This window comes from Pongo abelii, chromosome 11 (genome assembly GCF_028885655.2).
Source record: "Pongo abelii isolate AG06213 chromosome 11, NHGRI_mPonAbe1-v2.0_pri, whole genome shotgun sequence".
In the NCBI taxonomy this organism is placed as follows: domain Eukaryota; kingdom Metazoa; phylum Chordata; class Mammalia; order Primates; family Hominidae; genus Pongo; species Pongo abelii.
This window is the reverse complement of record NC_071996.2, coordinates 113,488,922-113,508,619: the sequence shown is the minus strand read 5'-3', so window position 1 is coordinate 113,508,619 and position 19,698 is coordinate 113,488,922. Positions and strand designations below refer to the sequence as shown.

The 19,698-nt window shown below is 36.4% G+C and overlaps 1 protein-coding gene across 9 annotated transcripts in view; it reads left to right on the top strand.

Moving 5' to 3' along the window:
• The first annotated feature begins 402 nt into the window (after positions 1 to 402).
• The window catches only part of KANSL1L (KAT8 regulatory NSL complex subunit 1 like), a 151,137-nt gene continuing 131,841 nt past the window's right edge, over positions 403 to 19,698 (top strand). The window contains exons 1-2 of one of the 9 annotated variants that reach the window (XM_054549791.2): positions 403 to 657; positions 17,250 to 18,366. In XM_054549791.2, coding sequence (XP_054405766.1) covers positions 17,279 to 18,366 — 1,088 coding nt within the window. In that variant the 5' untranslated portion in view covers positions 403 to 657; positions 17,250 to 17,278. The other 8 variants (XM_054549792.2, XM_054549788.2, XM_002812804.6 and 5 more) reach the window with 8 other exon arrangements.

The window sequence follows — 19,698 nt, the reverse complement described above, 5'->3', positions numbered from 1 at the left end:
CGGGCGAAAGCCGCGGACGCCAGTAGTCGAGGCCCCGGCGCGCACGGCAGGGAATGAAGTCGCCTGACTTTTCCTCAGGGTTTTTTCTGTCACGGAGGTACAAAAATAGCAAAGCAGGGATGGGAAGTCTCCTGGCCGTGTTTTTTTTTTTCCCTCTCGCCCGGGATGGCACTGGGAAAGAGAAGGGAGGAAGCGGGAGCTGCACGGAATCCGTCCCGAGGGAGCCGAGGTAACCCCTGCACCAGAGTTAAGGGCGTCGTGCTCCTGCCACTTCCAGAACACTCCGAGCCGCTTCTGCAGGCCCCGCCCCCTGCCGGGGTTTCCCCGCCACCCGCTTCATTTGCATGGCGCTGCCCCTCCCCCGTTGCCATTGGCTAGCGCCGGGCCCCGCCCACTGCTCCCAGACCGCGGCAGGGTTCCGTCCCCCCAAGCCGCACGGAGCTGCGGGCAGCGGGCGGACTGTTAAACCGCGGCGGCGGCGGCGGCGGCGGCGGCGGCGGCGGCGGCGGCCGGGGCGGGAGCTGGGCGCGCTCTGGAGACGAGTCTGCGGCGCCCCGGGTGGGGGAGGCGGGCGGGCAGCTAGAGATCACTTCAGCAGCCCCCACCACGGCCGGACCGAAGGTGCGGCGGCGGAGGGGAGCCAGGGCGCCCCAGCAGGCGAGTGGCCGGCGTCCCAGCGGCGGGATGACGGGGGTGGGTCTTCCCTCTTGGGGACGGCGGCAGCGCGGGGAGGGGAGAAGACTGCCGGGTGGACTTGCGGGTCCGGCGACCGACCGGCAGCCCCTTCGCCCCCGAATCCTCTGGGCTGCTGGACTCTGGTCTCGGCACGGGATCGCGCTCTAGGGCAGGGGTCTGACCGCAGCCAAATTTAAACAGCTAAACCTAACAGCCTTGGCAGCTGGGGAGGGAAGGGGTCTAGGGAGGGGTGGGGGCGGACCTAGACGCCGGTCACGTGGGGGGTGGGGTTTGGCAGACCTCCCTTTTGTTTTGGCTGGCGCGTGCGCAGAAGGCAGAACACGTGGTTCCCTGGACCCGCCCCTTGCCTCATCGGCTGAGCCTCACCCATTGCGGGTGTGGTGACGGCTCATTTGAGGCAGCTCTGAGGCGGAGCAGGCTGGATTTGATGAGACCCCTATTTTATTTATTTCACACTTTTTTCAGGAAAACGTAGATTTGAGCTTTAGAGTTAGATGGGATAGAGCAGAATCTAGGGGATTTTTGAGGGATGGTGCTTCCAAGTTTGTGTCACTTCGGTGTGCTGAGGAAGGGACCGGTCTTGCTGGAAAAAGTCAGACTGCGTGGTGTTTGGTAGCAAGAAATACCAGGCGGTATCCTGGCCGTTTCAGAAACCACAGGAAAGGAAAGAGGCTGGCTTAGCAGTCGGGAGGGCAGGCACTGGATGGACGTTCTTGTAATGTTTTCTTCTTACTCTGGGAGAGTCCGTTTTTGTTTGTTTGTTTGAACTGTGGTAAGCACATTCCGTTTTTGATTCCCCAGACTTCAGTACAGTCATGTTCTGGCGAGGTTTAAGAGACAAACTTCGTTCGTCTTAGCCTGTTGATTAACTTCATCTGAGTTTGGGTCAGTAATAATTTTAAATATTGCTGGATGGGGCAGGTTTGTTAGCCACAAAACCTTCACAAATATTTCACTTAATATTTGTGAGCACTGCAGACAAAACTGGCAATTTCTGACTAGGAAAAAATAGCTCTAAAAATAATTCAGTATTGAGAAAGAGGCTTAGCAGTGAGTGGTCTCTGCCTTTCCCGTTCTTAATAACTAGCCATTTCTTTGGGTTAGTCACCTCTCTGATGTCAAACTTGTTTCGTTTTTGTAAAGTTTCATAATATGGTCTCTGTCTTAAGAGATTGTAAGAAAGAAGAAATGCCTTGTATTAGGAAAAGTGATTCCTAATCTCTACCAATTGCCAAGTAGTGTTAGTTTTATAACAAAAGTGAATTTTTTAAAAGCCCACATGTTGGGGAAATATAAACAATGAATTAATCATGAAATAGAATATATTTGAGTATCTTTAAAACCTGTTGTAACCATTATCTTTGGTTCTCCCTCAGTTTCCACCTACTTAGATCGGTGTCAGCGTCTGCAACCGTTTCCTCATGGTTTTAGTCTACATAGATTATTCTCTTCCGCAAACTGTCTGGAGTAATTTTTTATGTGAAACTTCTTAATCCAGGCCAATTCTCTCACATTGACTTTTAACATTTACATTTTAATTTTGTTTCATGATGCGCCTTTGCAAATAACAATTGATTATTTTGTTAAATCTTATTTATTATAAAGTAATTGGAAAATAGATGAGTGCAAATAAGAAAAATATAAATATTTTGTACTTTAAATATTTCTGTATGCATATATGTGTATTTTTCCTAAAACTGAGATCAGATGGTATTTTCATTTAACTCAGACATTCCCATATCATTAAATATTCTTTGAAAAATATTTTTAATAGCTGCTTAACATTTCACCATGTAACTATCATATTTTAAATTTTTTCTGTTGTCACATATGTGGGATGTTTCTGGTTTTGCTAGTGTATATTTCACTACAGACAATATCCTTTTACATAAATCTTTGAAATTTCCCCCCCTTGGATTTGTAGAAGAGGAATTACTGGGCCAAAGAGTCTGTTTTTGTTGTTTGTTTGTATGTGTGTTTTTTAAGGCTCTTATGTCATCACCAAATTACTTTACAGAATGTTGTATTGATTTACACTGATCTAGTGGTATGTGTGTGCCTCCCATTATGTCTTTGTTTATCACCTAGTATTAGGCTTTAAAACTAAAAACCTTGCTTTAATTTGCATTTTAAATTTTTTCACTCTAATCTGTGATGTATTTGTTTTATATTTTAACTTATTGTTAAGTGCTTGAGAGAAAGAAATAATATTTCATGTTTGACATGCTGCAGATCACTTAGTGGGTGCTCAATAAATACTTGCCAGTGGGTTAATATTTATCTTTTTTATCTGTGGAAGATCAGGAAATTGTCTTTTGCTTTTTGTTTTACTCAGTTTACTAGTACATTGTTAGTAATATACTATTATTGTTGGATTCATAACTTCTACTACTTTTTCATTCAGGTGAGGTCTCAGTGATCTGATCACAGTTGTCTACCAAAAGGTCAATTAACTTCTCACAGCCCCACTGCTGCATTATCCAAGAACTTCATCCAATTTTGATGCCATTTATCATGATAACTTAGATGATTTCATTTCTTTTACTCATTCATCTGTCTTATATGGAATTAACGTAAAGGTTTCACTGATCAATGTAGTTTCACTTGTAGCTTTTACTGTGTTTGACAAAAAATGATACCTGCTATCTGAAGTTCGTTTATTATTGAGATTGTTCTTGGTAGCTCACTTCTTATTGCCTATAGGATCCTTTATGCTCTTTAATCTACCACATAAATCTTATAAATAATACGTAATCCTTGTTTTCGTGATGTTTGTCATGTATTCAGATAATCTCTCCATACCCTTATTTTGTCTATATAGTATTAGATGGTAGTTGAAGGAGGCAGAGAGCTGCTGTCTTCAGGTATAGAATTGTGCTTAGGGTTGTTTACTGATTGGGTTCATCAAGATACAAACAGAAAGTAAAGGGGCTGCTTGCAACAGGAGTGACAGTTATTGGGCAATTAGCAACTAATTTACTAATTTTAAAGCATATCTCTTATATCTCTATCCTTAAAGCTGATACTGCATTATGGTACTTTAATGGAATAATTTACATCATGATGACCCTGAATCATAAATACAATCTTACATTACTTTTTAGTATGTTCCATTTAGAAAGACAAGGAAGATATATAATTTCCAAGAGATTTCTACCTTTCCTTTTCTTTTAAATGTTGTTTTATAGGGACTTTTCACTGAATTGTCTTCCTTATTCCCTAATCATGTGGGATAAACACCCAGCAAATGTTAATAAAAATGGTACTATTAAACTTGCCAGTAGATAGTCTATAATAAAAATCCAAAGACTATTCATAATGGAAATTTGAAATACTCGATGTTATTTTTAGGTTCTTAGAAACATTTCTATATGGACGTGAAAATTCATTAATAATATTGAGACTTTGTTAATATTTTAAAACTTTTTGTTTATTTTATATAATATTGAGGCTTTGTTTCCAGTCCAAGACAATTCTCAAGTGTGTTATTTTTATTTAAACAAATTTTTATTCGGCAGTAGGTCATTAATCAGTGTTTATTCATGTGAAGTTAAATTGAAGCCAAAGTATGTAGACTGAGCAAATGTGATAGTGTACTTCTACATGTAGATTTTTGGATCCAAATCGATATACACAGAAAAAAATGACTTCATTTATATTCCTATGAGTCATGCACTTACAAGTGAAAAGTAATAATTCTGCTTGAAGTATGATCTGTTTGATGTGATATGTAGCCACCCAAGTGGCTTTATCTTTAATTAAATTCCTTTAGTCTTCAAAGAGAATTCCTTTTTAGGCATAGTTTTCAAAGTGGAAGAAGTTCTTGCTTATAAAACATCATTGAATATAAAGTACTGAGCTGACTGAATCCTAGTCATGCCGATTACTGCAGTGTTTACTGCAGTAAATTGAGAATTCCTATAAAATGGCATGAAGAAATCTTGAAAACAACACTGTATTTTGTATTTCTACTTTCCATTAATTCCTATATTTTTGAGGAATAAAACTGTACCAGTGTGGGCTCATTCTTTTTTTGTTTATTTGTTTAATTGGACTTTTCCCTACTACAATTCTGTAATTTTGAGTCCTCATATATTTTTTATTTATTTTTAAATTTTTGTAGAGACAGTGTCTCTCTGTCACCCAGGCTGAAATGCAGTGGCACGACTTTACTCCTCTAGTCTCCTTATAGTCTAGTGATAATGTTTAAAAACTTCTCATATTTTGCTAAAAGAATTTGTCTTTTTTCTACTCTTTCTTTCTGTAATTAGCCTAGGTTAGCTATATGAAACATTTAGGTCACAAGTGTGGAAATAATTTATTATTTGACCCTACTTCAGGGTTCTCTCTCTCAAAATACTGTTGGTAGTCTTTTCACTTTATTTTAGCGTTAAGTATAAATTTGCTGTCTTTCTGATACTTTTTTCCTAGTTTGTTTCTTTGCTCTGCATTTAAGAGAGCTGGGATTATCCAGATTCCAGTTAAAAGAATAAATTTAATGTTCAGGGGCAGATTTGGATAGGATATTTTCCATGGCATATATGGAATATATGTATGCATTCTAGAATATAAATCAGAATCTGGAGCAGTATTTTAGGGGATAGGAATTCAGATTTGACCTTTAATCTTTAATGCACATTTTCAGGAGGAAGAGTGGTTCTTATATAGATTATCAGTTTCAACTCTGAGCGTTGAGATTAGATTAGCAATTTTTTTATTTTTCTTTAGAAAGTTTTTCAAAAATTATTTGAAATATGTGACCTATGTATTAATTTGTAAAAGTCTGATTATTAACTGTCTAGGCCAACTCAGTAACTATTGACTTGGTAATTATCTCACTGTGTACATGCACCTTTTGAGGATGATGGCTTTTACTTTTTTTCATGATGTCCAAGGGATCAGATTGCATTTAATTAATGCTAAATTCATAAATATGTATGGTTTATAAATCTTAAAAAATATAGATTAAACTCCTAATGGGAAGTCTGGAGACAACAGGGCAAGACCTTTTATTTGTAGTACAGTAGTCCATCTTTATTTTTGGGGTATATGTTTCAGATCCCCAGTGGTACCTGAAATCTCAGACAGTACTTAACCCTATATATACTTTACTTTTTTCTAACCATACATATGATCAAGTTGAATTTATAAATTAGGCATAGTAAAAGATCAGCAACAACAGTAGTGGAACAGTTATAACTATACATAAAAGTTATGTGAATGTGCTCTTCTTGCTCGCTCTCAAAATATCTTACCGTACTGTATTCACCTGTTTTTGGACTGCAGTTGACCACAGGTTACTGGAACCATGGAAGTGAAACGGCTGTGAAGGGGAGACTACTGTTACACAATTTCAGAACAACGAATAGTAACTCATGCTTTCCTTAATTCACAATGAACATTCTTTGGATTAAATTGCAGACCCAAAATTAGAATTTATGGTATAGAGTTAACTTTACAGTCTACCTATTGTTTTTATCAGATTAACTTAATTTTATTTATAATAATTTCAGAGCAACTAATAGCAACTAATGCCTTAATTCACAGTGATTGTTCTTTGGATTAAATTGTAGTCTAAAAATTAGAATTTATGGTGTAGATTTAACTTTACAATTCCCCCTTGTTTTTATTAGATTAATTTTATTTATAACAAATTTAGTATAACCAAAAACAAAAAAAATTGATTCTTTCTAGTTTTAAAAAATGTTTATTATTTAAAGACATAAGCTTTGTCTTGTGTTACTGAAATTCTCTCTGGTGTTTTCTAATAAGACTTCTTAAAAAAACTGGAGATACACTGAGTTTGGAATTGCTTACTGGAGGATTATTTACTTGATAGACTATCTGTAGCAGTTTTATAAGAGACTGGGTTTTGTTTTGTTTTGCCATCCATAACATTTCTGGGCTGCTGATGTGCTAAGGAATTTTTTTTGTTTTTTTGGGTTTTTTTTAGTAAAATTGGAATGTAAGTTGAAAATTGTGTTGTAAAAACGTAAAAGTATCCCAGCACTTTGGGAGGCCAAGGTGGGCAGATCACGAGGTCAGGAGTTCGAGACCAGCCTGGCCAACATGGTGAAACCCTGTCTCTACTAAAGATACAAAAAATTAGCTGGGCATAGTGGCATGCACCTGTAATACCAGCTACTTGGGAGGCTGGGGCAGGAGAATTGCTTGAACCCAGGAGGCGGAAATTGCAGTGAGCTGAGATTGTGCCATTGCACTCCAGCCTAGGTGGCGGGGTGAGACTCCGTCTCAAAAAAAAAAAAAAAAAAGAGAAAAAATAAAAGTAAAATTTATACCCAAGAAACATAGTTGGTTTTTGGATTATCTAGAACTGTTTCCTATGGACAGAATCAAGATTATGTATCTAGTTGCTTTCTTTGAAAGAGGACTGATATATTTTCATAACTTAGTTTTGCTTTTTAAATTCTGTAAGTTTGATATTTTTGTTTCTGTGTGTTGTGACAAAAAGTTTAATTCTTTTTTCCAGTTTTCTTCTTTCTAGGTTCTTTGAAGTTCTGCATTATTAGACTAAATTCTTTTAGAAAAGGGACCTCTTGTTCCTAAGTATCTTGGGTGTATATGAAAGAAATAATCATCAGAGATGATGGTGGTGCCTAGAGTAATATAATAAAGTATTTTAGTAGTTGTAAAGACATTTCTTAGATTTAGCAAGGATCCAAATACTCCTGCCCAATTATGTGTATAATTGGAAACCTAAATAATTAGAAACTGAATATTTATAGGAAGATCCAGGTGCTTTTTCGAAAGCTATTTGAGGATTTATTTTCCATAAACTTTCCGCATAGCCTAGAATACTATAGGTGCCTAAAAATATCAAACAATAGATTTGGCCAAAAAATTGGAGGACTGAAATATAGTAGTCGATAGTTGATCCCTGGTTACAAGACTTGGCAGACATACAGAGGAATAGAAAATATCTTATCAAGATGTTTATGTATTGATTACATGTTGATATATGATACTTTATATATAAGATGACATTAAATTTAATTTTTCATGTTTCTTTACTTTTAAAAATATGTCTAGTAGTAGCAAGTTTAAAATTACATATGTAGCCACTTCATATTTCTATTGGACAGTTACATGCTATACTAATGTTTCCTAATTTTTTTGCCTTGAAACTCCTTCACAATAAAATATATCTCATGAACCTTCTTCCTTGAAATTTTAAAATAATTTTACCATTTTGGATAGTATTTGTTCAAGAAATATTTATTATGAGCCTGCTATGTGCCATAAAATATTCTAGAATACCATGATGAGTGAACACAAAACACCTGCCTTCATGTAGCTTTTGATCTATTTGGGGAAAGTATGTGATGAAGTAATTTCTAGTAAAAATTTTTAAATGGACCATTTGTTGTAAGTATACTATTGTATATAAAATTTCATGTAATATAATTTTATATAGTGTTTCATTTATTAAGTGATAGTTTGGTTTCTCTGAGCTTCCTGGATATGTGGTTTGGTGTCTGACATTAATTTGGAGAAATTCTTAGTCATTATTGTTTCAATTATTTTTTCTTTTCTTTTTCTCTTCTCCTTCTGGTATTCCCATTATGCATATGTTACACCATTTGTAATTGTCCCACAGTTCTTGGTTGGATATTCTCTTCTTCCTCAAACCCCCTGCCATCTTTGTTCTTTTTCCTTTTTAGTTTTGGAGGTTTCTATTGCTGTATCTTCAACCTTAGTGCTACTTTTTTCCACCACATCCAGTCTACTCCTAAGCCCGTCAAAGACATTATTTCTGTTGCAGTGTTTTTGATTTCTAGCATTTCATTTTTATTCTCTTTTTAGAATTTCCATCTCTCTTGTTACATTACCTGTCATTTGTTGCATGTTGTCTGTTTTTTCCATTAGAGGCCTTAGCATATTAATCATAGTTGTTTTAAATTCCTGGTCTGGTAATTCCAACATTCCTGCCATATCTAAATCTGGTTCTGATGCTTGCTGTCTCTTCAAACTATGTTGTTTGCCCTTTAGTGTGCCTTGTCGTTTTCTCTTGAAAGCTGAACATGATGTGCTGAGTAAAAGAAACTCTAGTGAATACGCTTTTAATAAGATGTAAGGATAGAAAAGATGTTCCAAATTCCAATGATAAGGTCTGTCTTTCAATGAGCCTGTGCCCTGGGCTGTGAACTTCACTAGTGCTTCTCAGTTTTTCGTCTGCTGAGGGAGGATAGAATGGCTAGAGGCTGCTGGAGTTGGATATTTAGTTAACATGTAACCTTTTAAAAGCAAGACTTCTCAATACATTCCTTAAAAAGTAATATTGACTTTGCTATCTTCATCTTGCTTGACCTCTTTAGCATTTGACAGAACTGACCATGTTATACACTTCTAAACACGTTGGTATCTTGATTTCATACACTTCTGGATTTCTTCCTATCTCACTGATGATCTTTTCAGTTTTCTTTTAGGGCCCTTCCTCTTTTATAGCTCCTCTTCGTTTGCTCAAGTAAATGTGAGTAAACCCTCACGTTTTGTCCTGGGCTCCTTTCTCTTTGCTTATACCCACTCCCTAGGGTAAATACTATTTATATGCTAGTGACTCTGTAAAATAATCTCTCTAATTATGAATTCTTGCTTGAACTCCAGACTTGTTTTTATAGTTGATTCCACTTGAATGTTTAAAAGACACTTAAAAAGTAACATATCCAAAGCAGAAATTTTTATTTTTTTCTTCTTCAACTTTCTTTCTCCCCGAGTCTGCTCCCTTTCAGAAAATAGCACCACTGACCACCCAGTTGCTCAAGCCAAAAACCTAGGAGTCATCCTTGATTCCTTCCTTTCCCTTAATTCCTGTTAAGTCTTTGTCAAACGTTGTTGACTCTGTCTTGAAACATGTTCTTTAATTTTTAAATTTTTATTGATATATATATATATACCTGAGCCACTAAATTTGGGGGTAATATATTATACAGTAATAAATAATGAATACACTTGGATATGAAGACCAATTCTTCATATCAGTTGGATACATCTAATTAGTCTTGGATAAAAATATATGTGTGTATATATATATATATATATTTTTTTTTAAATAGAGACAGGGTCTCACCATATTACGCAGGCTGGTCTCAAACTCCTGGGCTCAAGTGATCCTCCTGCCTTGGCCTCCCAAAATACTAGGTTCGCAGGCATGAGCCACCATGCATACCCATCATCTACCCCATAAATATATACACCATCTTTGTACCCACAAACATTAAAATAAAAATTTTTAAAAAGAATTTTTATGCTTTTCAAATCAGTATTCCTCCTTACTCATTTTGCCTTGAACAAATTGTCTACTCTCTGTATAAATGAAATAATACCTAAAAAAAAATAAAACTTAAAGCTATGTCATGGTCAAAACCACTATTCAGCATTAATCTGAATGATAAACTCAGTGACTTTCAGTAATATGTACATCTAATTTCTATGAACTCTTGAACACATTATCTTCTGAATGTATATGTCAGAGGTTCCCAACAGTTCTATTTTAAATAATTATTTTAAAAAGTTTATTTAGTATTTAATTTTTAGGAAGTCCAATTTAGCAGCTTTTTATGAATAATGCTTTTGGTGTCATATCTAAAAAAAGCTTTGCCTAAAGCAGTGTCACAAACATTTTTTCTAATTTTTTTTCTGGAAGTTGTATAGTTACAGGTTTTACATTTAGGCTCATGATTCATTCTGATAGGTCTGACCATTTTTATATAAGGTATGAAATATGTATTCAATTTCATTTTTTTTCCCTATGGATGTCCAGTTAGTTTAGAGTGATATGATTTAAGAAACAAGGCTTTCTACATTTAATCCTTGGTATCTTTGTCAAAATAATCAGGCCAGGCGCAGTGGGTCACCCCTGTAATCCTAGCCCTTTGGGAGGCCGAGGTAGGCGGATCACCTGAGGTCAGGAGTTTAAGACCAGCCTGGCCAACATGGTGAAACCCCATCTCTACAAAAATACAAAAATTAGCCGGGCATGATGGCAGCTACCTGTAATCCCAGCTACTTGGGAGACTGAGGCGGGAGAATCACTTGAACCTGGGAGGCAGAGGTTGCGGTGAGCCAAGATCATGCCATTGCACTCCAGCCTGGGCGACAGAGTGAAACTCCGTCTCAAAAAAAAAAAAAAAAAAATTGGCCGTATGTGCATGGTTCTGTTCCTGAGCTCTGGTCTTTCCATTTATGTGTTCATCCTTTTGCTAATGCCATGCTGTCTTGTCTACTAGAAATTGGTAAGTTGTGTGAATCCTTCAACTTTGTTCTTTTCCAAATTGTTTTGGCTATTCTGGTTCCTTTAACTTTCATATAAATCTTTGAATTAGCTTGTAGATATCAGCAAAATGTCCTGCCAAGATTTTGTGTCTAAACTTGTAAATCAGTTTGAGGAGAATTAGCATCATAACAATATTGAATAGTTTTATCTGTGAACATAGTGTAATGCACTATTTAGGTCTTGATATTTTTATGGGTGTTTTGTATTTTTCAGTATAAAGATCATGTGCATCATCTTTTGTTTAGATTTATACCAAAGCATTTTTGCAGGTGTTGGAATTATTATTGTTTAAAAATTTCTATTTCTAGTTTTTCATTTCTAGCATATAGAAATATAAATGAGTTTTGTATGTTGACCTTGTGTTTGCTGCCTTATTAAATTCATTAGTCGAGGAGTTCGATCCCTTGGGGTTTTCTATGTAGAAAATCATGTCATCTGCGAATAGAGACAGTTTTACTTACTTTCTAATCTCTGCTTTTTATTTTTTTTTTCTTGCTCTACAGCACTAACTAGGTCCTCCAGTACAACATTGAATATGAGTGGTGAGAAATGTCTACCTTGCCTCATTCCCAGTCTTAGGGCAGAAACATTCAGTCTTTCACCATTAATTATGATGTGAGCTATAGGCATTTGTGTAGATGCTTTTTATCAGATTAAAGACATTCCCTCTCCTTCCTAATTTGCTGAGTTTTTCTCATGAATGGATATTGAATTTTGTCAAATGCTTTTTCTCCATTTATTGACATCATATGGTTTCTCTTTAGTCTGTTGATATGGTGAATTTTAGTTATTGTTTTCTTTTTTTTTGAGACGGAGTCTTGCTCTGTCGCCCAGGCTGGAGTGCAGTGGTGCGATCTCGGCTCACTGCGAGTTCCACCTCCCGGGTTCTCACCATGCTCCTGCCTCACCCTCCTGAGTAGCTGGGACTACAGGCGCCCACCACCACACCCAGCTATTTTTTTGTATTTTTAGTAGAGACAGGGTTTCACCATTTTAGCCAGGATGGTCTCGATTTCCTGACCTTGTGATCTGCCCGCCTCGGCCTCCCAGAGTGCTGGGATTACAGGCGTGAGCCATCACGACGGGCCTGTTGTTTTCTTTAATGTGGAACCAGTCTTGTATTCATGAAATAAGCCATACTTGAACATAGTATCCTTTCTATATATTGTTGTTTTGTACATTTAAAAAATAGTAATTGAAATAAGTGTTGTTACTACTTGTGAGTACCAAAATCCTGAAATGCCTTTAAATATCATGATCAATTCATTTATGAATTTAGTCAACAAATACATGATAATTACTGTGTGCCAGGCATTATTCTAGTGCTGGAGATTAGAACATTGAGTTCTTGCGCTTAAACTACATTCTTTTCTAGAATGTAATATAATGTCAGGTAGCAGTAGTGTTATGAAGAGCAATAAAGCAGTGTAAGGGAATGGAGAGTCATGAACCAAGAGGCTGAAGCTATTTAAAATACATTGGTCGGGGAAGGACTCTGATGAGGTGACTTTAGAGCAGAAACAAATGAAGTGAGGGAGCCAGCCATCTTATTTGTAAAAAATTGTTTCAGGCTGAGAGAATAGCAAACACAAAGTCACTGTGTCAAGAGACTTGCTTGGTGTGTTTCAAATACAGCATAGAGGCCAGTGTTTCTGGAGTGCAGTAATACATGGAAAGAGTTGTAGAAGGCAAAGTAGTCAGGAACCTGATATCAATTTTGTAGGCTATAGTAAGGACAACTTTGGATTTTAAATATACTGGCAACCACTCATTTTCTCACCAGGTTATTTGTTGCGCATCTTCTGTATGTCAGATAGATTTGCATGTTGAGGATACAGTAGTTAACAAAACTGTTCAAAAATCCAAGCCTTTGTAGAGCTTAGAAGTGTTAGTGATAAGTGTAGTTGTTTATATAATATGGAGGTCGTCAGAAGTGGTAGTTTAGAATATTCAGTTGGGAAAGATTATTATATAAAATGATTATATATCTAGATAATTTAAATAATTGGAAGAAATGTACTTATATTTTATGCTAAAACTATACTGAACGTAATTTAATCTTTTTTATTTATAGGAAACAGCTATTTTCATTAGTTTCTTTTGGTTGCAAAGTAGAGAGACTTATTTAGGCTAGGTTTTTTTTGTTTTTTTTTTTTTAATAAGGATACACTTGAGAATAGAATACAGAAGGACTTAATGGAAATCCCTGAATAAGAAGCTATGATATGTCCCGGCCTTTCATAGACTAGAGCTTAAAAGTCTTCATATCCAAGTGTATTCATTATTTATTACTGTGTAATATATTACCCCCAAATTTAGTGGCTTAAATTACGTGTTATTTCATAATTGCTATGGGTCAAGAATATAGGCATGTAAGCTTAGCTGGGTGCCTCTGGCTCAAGGTCTCTCATAAGGCTGTTGTTAATCAAGGTGTTGGCTAGAGCAACAGTCATCTAAAGGCATTACTGGGAAGGATCTGTTTCTCAGATTACTCACATGGCTGTTAGCAGGCCTCAGAGTCTTTGCTGTATGTTGGTTGGAGACATCATTTCTATACCTCGTGGGTCTTTCTAGCTCATAACATGGCAGCTGGCTTCCCTGAATAAGAGAGCGTGGCCAGATGGAAGCCACAGTCTCTTTGTTACCTAATCTCAGAAGTCATCTCATCACCTCTGCTACATTTTCATTAAAAGTGAGTTACTAAATCCAGTCCTTATTCTACGAGAGGATTAAACAAGGGCATGAATACTAAGAGGGTGGGGATTATTAAGGTCATTTTGGAAGCTACCTATCCTACCAGTAAGCCCTAGAGATCTCACCAGAGATTTTGTATATATGTTTTATTCTAGTTCTCTACTGTAAATGGGCCTTAGCCACTTTTAATCTTTGCATTTTTTCCCTTTCTCTTTTTGCAACAAATTGTATTTCTTAAATACCAATCTGCTTTTTTTTTTTTTTTTTTTTTTGACAGGGTCTTGCTGTGTCACTCAAGCTGGAGTGCAGTGGCACTATCATTTTTTTTGCAGAGCTTGGATTTCACCATGTTGCCCAGGCTGGTCTGGAAGTCCTGGGCTCAAACGATCCACCTCTTAGGCCTCCCAAAGTGCTGGGATTATAGGCATGAGCCACTGTGCCCAGCCATGTGTCTCTTTTTTTTTTCTCTGAGACATTGTTTTGCTCTGTTGCTCAGGCTGGAGGGCAGTGGTGCAATCACAGCTCACTGCAGCTTCAACGTCCAGGCTCAAGTGATCTTCCTGCCTTAGCCTCTCAAGTAGCTGGGACTACTGGCACATGTTACCACACCTAGGACATTTTTTAGTATTTGTAGAGAAGAAGTCTCCTTATGTTGCCCAGGCTGGTCTCGAACTCCTGGGCTCAAGCAGTCCTTCACCTTGACTTCCCAAAGTGCTCGTATTACAGGCATGAGCCAGTGCACCCAGCCTCTTTTCTCTACTTGTTGTATTTAGCTTTTCCCTATCTTTATCCAGGGACTAAGATGAATTTTCCTGCCTTGTGATATTTCACCTTCTGTCTCTGCTGCTCGCTAGTTTGGTTATATTCACAGTACGCTGTTCAGATTTTTGAGAGGGACAGGTGTGTGGTGTGGGAGATAAAGTTTAGTATCTTTTGAATATTGCTGTAACATCAACAAGAACTGTGATTAAAGCAGTTTCCCTCAGAGAACAATGTAGACACTAAATACTATTGTGGGTGTTTATTGATTAGAAGATATAGGTCTTTGAGTTGGTCAAGTATCAACTTGAATCTTGGAAGAAATTTCCTAATGCTAGCTTGTTTTAGAATTGTTTTTCTATTTCCATAAAATAAGAGTATAAACTGAAAAAAACCACCTTTTTTTTTTCTTTTTTTTTGCATTTAGGATAAATGGGAATCTATTTGCTTATTTTTGAGGTATTATGTAAAAGTGTATAAATTTTGAGACATACAGAAACTCATATAGAAATTACGTTTTGAGACATTGTACAATAAAGTGTATACATAAAAAGGCAAACATCTATAATTTTTTTTCACTCAGTATTAACAACCATTAACATTTATTCATTTTGCATTTAGTCTTTTCCCCTCAAGTAATAAGATTTTGTAGTTAAAATGCAAATCCCCTTAAACTATCACTTTTAGTTCTGTTTCATGGAACTTAACTTGATGTAACTACTGGTACAAGTTTGGTAGGTATTTTTCTGGTTCACTTTTTATTCTTGCAAACAGACACAAATGTATACGTATATATGGTATGGTTTTGTGTTTGTGTTATATTTATATGGTACTATACTATATATATTTTACAGTGTTCTTTTTTATTTTTAACTTGATACTGTTTTTAAGGTCTTTCCGTATTGATACTTTAAGTCATTCCTTTTTAATGGTAATATAGTATTCCATCACATTTTATTATCTGTTTTGTTACTGTTAGACATCTAGATTGTTTTGAAAGGATGTTTTGCCATTACGAACATTACTCTTTGGTAAAAATGTGTTTGACAAACACATTTTCTACATTGTGGTCAAATTACTGAACCAATTTATGATCCCAATAGATATGAGAAGTCTTACTCACATCTCATGATATGTATGTGATGTTTTCAGAAAAAAAAAAAACAACATTTTTTCAGTTTGGTGATTGGAAAACTGGGCTCTTGTTTTGTTAATCTATATTCGCCTCATTACTAGTATGATTAAGTCTGTGTTTAATGACCATTTGGATGTCATCATTTGTGAAGTCCCTGACTGCTCTATCTTTTGCTCATTTGTAGGAATTCCTCCTATAGTCTAGGTAACTAATGTTTGTCTGATATATATGTTGCAAATATTTTCTCCTAGTCTGTCATTTTGCTAGTAACCCTTTTTTTAATTACATAGAAATTGTTGTGCTTTTATTTTCTTCTTGATCATTTTTGTTGGACTTTGTAAAAAATCAGCTTTTGGTTTTGTGTTTTTAAGTAGGAATAAAGGAAGTAGAGTTATAACTAGCACCTGGGGACATACACTATGAAAGTGTGTCCATTTAAATGACTATCAACTATTATGTGGTGAAACAAAAATTTTGGCATATCAGGTTACAAAACACTATCTTTAAAAGGTTATAATTGTTAATGACGTAAAATTATTTTACTAACTATTCAGGCTTCATAATGTTTAATGGTACTGGGTTGCCTTTTTCTGTGAATCAATATATGGATTTATACTTTTGATAATGTGCAATGAAATTTGTTTAATGATGGGATAAATCTTTAGCAGTTATCTGACACTGTCTCCGCTATTTTCTAGGCAGGAGTAATGCCTTCTGATGCATATTCATTTGTGAAAAGGGTAAAATTGCAGATGTGTTTAGAGGAGACATTGCATTGGGCAAGTTTTTACTATCACATATTTTTAACAGCTGTGAAGTTATATGTTTTTAGTTCTGTTCACTTAGGTCATCTTTTTTTTTTATTTGAGACAGAGTCTCACTCTGTCACGCAGGCTGGAGTGCATTGGCGTGATCTCTGCTCACTGCAACCTCTGCCTCCTGGGTTGAAGTGATTCTCTTGCCTCAGCCTCCTAAGTAGCTGGGATTACAGTTGCCCACCACCATGCCCGGCTAATTTTTATATTTTTAGTAGAGACAGAGTTTCACCATGTTGGCCATGCTGATCCAGAACTTCTGATCTCAGGTGATCCGCCTACCTCGGCACCCCAAAGTACTGGGATTACAGGTGTGAGCCACCACGTCCGGCCTCACTTAGGTCTTCTTACACATTATTTATTATATTTTAGTTCTTGTTATTAATACCGTTCAGGGTGTGATGATTAATTTCAGGAACAGAAGTTTAGATCAATTTATTATATTTTATAAAGATAAGTAATTCTTATTTTTGGCTGAAAGTACACAATTGAGTCACATTTTCTATTGTTATAGAATATACAATAGAATCTAGGCTGGATTTTTTTTCTTTTGACTGTAATTAAATGTTGTCAAAAAATGGAATTCTGAGATGTAATTACATCCACAGATATTTGTTGAACACCTATTGTGTGCTAGCAATGTGTAGCTTTAATTGGGGTTTTAGCTGTTAGGCCCCCAGTCAGAGGGAAGACTAGCTTAATCTTTGTTGAAATAATGTTGGGAGTTGGGAGATGAAGGAGGAGTTTTGTTCCTTCATGTTTTAATCAGAAACATCGAACATGTTGCCCTTAGAAAAAAGTATAAGCATAAAATTTTTTTCTAGATACTTGACCATTTATTTTTACATTATTTTAGGTTTCCAATACTTATCTACAGGAATCGCCATGACCCCAGCTCTGAGGGAGGCAACAGCAAAGGGTATCAGCTTTTTATCTTTGCCAAGTACCATGGAGTCTGACAAGATGCTCTACATGGAAAGTCCAAGAACTGTAGATGAAAAGCTAAAGGGAGACACCTTTTCTCAGATGCTTGGATTTCCAACTCCCGAACCTACTCTTAATACTAATTTTGTGAATTTAAAACATTTTGGCTCCCCTCAGTCTTCAAAACATTACCAGACTGTTTTTTTAATGAGATCTAATTCTACATTAAATAAACACAATGAGAATTATAAACAAAAGAAATTAGGGGAGCCCAGTTGCAATAAGCTGAAAAACATACTGTATAATGGCAGCAACATTCAGCTCAGTAAAATCTGTCTTTCTCATTCTGAAGAGTTCATCAAAAAGGAACCTCTATCAGATACCACGAGCCAGTGCATGAAAGATGTACAAATTATTTTGGATTCAAATATAACCAAAGACACTAATGTAGATAAAGTACAACTACAAAACTGTAAATGGTATCAAGAGAATGCACTTTTGGATAAAGTTACTGATGCTGAGATTAAAAAGGGTTTATTGCACTGTACTCAAAAGAAAATTGTACCTGGCCACTCAAATGTGCCTATTAGTTCTTCAGCTGCTGAAAAGGAGGAGGAAGTAAATGCTCGTTTACTTCATTGTGTAAGCAAACAGAAAATTTTACTTAGCCAGGCTAGAAGAACTCAGAAACATTTGCAGATGCTCCTGGCAAAGCATGTTGTTAAGCACTATGGTCAGCAGATGAAATTGTCTATGAAACATCAACTCCCCAAAATGAAGACATTTCATGAACCTACCACAATTTTGGGTAACAGTTTACCTAAATGCACTGAAATTAACCCAGAAGTTAACACATTGACTGCAGAGAATAAATTGTGGGATGATGCAAAAAACGGCTTTGCACGGTGTACAGCTGCGGAAATCCAAAGATTTGCATTTTCTGCTACAGGGCTGTTGTCTCATGTTGAAGAGGGTTTGGATTCCGATGCAACTGATAGCAGCTCTGATGACGATTTGGATGAATATACCCTTAGAAAAAATGTGGCAGTGTAAGTGCAAAATTATTATTAGACTATTTTCTGTTCCATATATAGCAGCAATTATCTTAGTTTCCAGGTATGTTGACAAGAAATAGATTTTCTAAAATCTTAATGCTATAATCTTTTTTTTTTAATTTTTATTTTTGAGACAGAGTCTCGCTCTGTCACCCAGGCTGGAGTGTAGTGGCGCAATCTTGGCTCACGCAACCTCCGCCTCCGGGTTCAAACAATTCTCCTGCTTTAGCTTCCTGAGTAGCTGGGATTACAGGTGTGTGGCACCACACCCAGCTAATTTTTGTATTTTTAGTAGAGGCAAGGTTTCACCATGTTGGTCAGGCTGGTCTCGAACTCCTGACTTTGTGATCCACCCACCTCGGCCTCCCAAAGTGCTGGGATTACAGGCGTGAGCCACCACACCCAGCCACCATAATCTTTTATGTTATAAAACTTTTGGTGAATTTTTTAAATGTTTTGTTTGTTAAATTATTGTGTGTGAGTAGATACATACTATTTAAAAATAAATTTACGCAACTTTTCTATCTAGGAAAAACCCATACAGGAATAATGAAATTATTGAGCTATAAATAAGCATTTTTTCTGTTCTTAAATAGGCTGTGGACAAAGCCTAATCTTTGTTTAAGTGATCTAGTTAATATGTGTATCTAACTAAAAAACTTTAGTCTGCACATAGAGAGCCCTCATTGTCTTTGGGAGTGTATCAGTTGAGAGTACATGTAAGTTGACTTACTACTTTTTTTCCTTAACTCTCTATTCGTTGTACTCATAGCTTTCAGAACTGGCCTTTAACAACTCAGTTAGTTTTTGCTAGCTTAGTATAACTAAAACAAAACCATAATGTCAGCTGTAAGGTATCTATTGAATGCTTATTATGTGCTAGACACTAAGATTCAGTTGTGAGCAACATATTCACAACCTCTGCCTTTTGGGGCATGTACTTGAGAGAGAGGTATCTCGATATTAAATAATAAAAAGCAGAGAAAAATAGTTTCAGTTATCACACCGTGATAACACTACAGACCAACTCTGTCCAGTAGAAACTTCTGAGATGTTGGAAATCTTTTATGTCTATGCTGTCCAATAGGCACTAGACTTATGTGAATATTAAACACTTAAGATTTGGCCAGTGATACTAAGGAAATGAGTTTTTAATTCTATTTAATTGACTAAATTTTAGTTGAAATGGTCAGATAAAGCATAATTTTTAATTTAGTTTTCAGGGAATCTATTACTGTCCCCAAATTGATGTGAATTATTGTTCATATATATAGCATTTTGGGGGAAAGAAGTCTATCACACATGGATACATACAGGGGCACAACA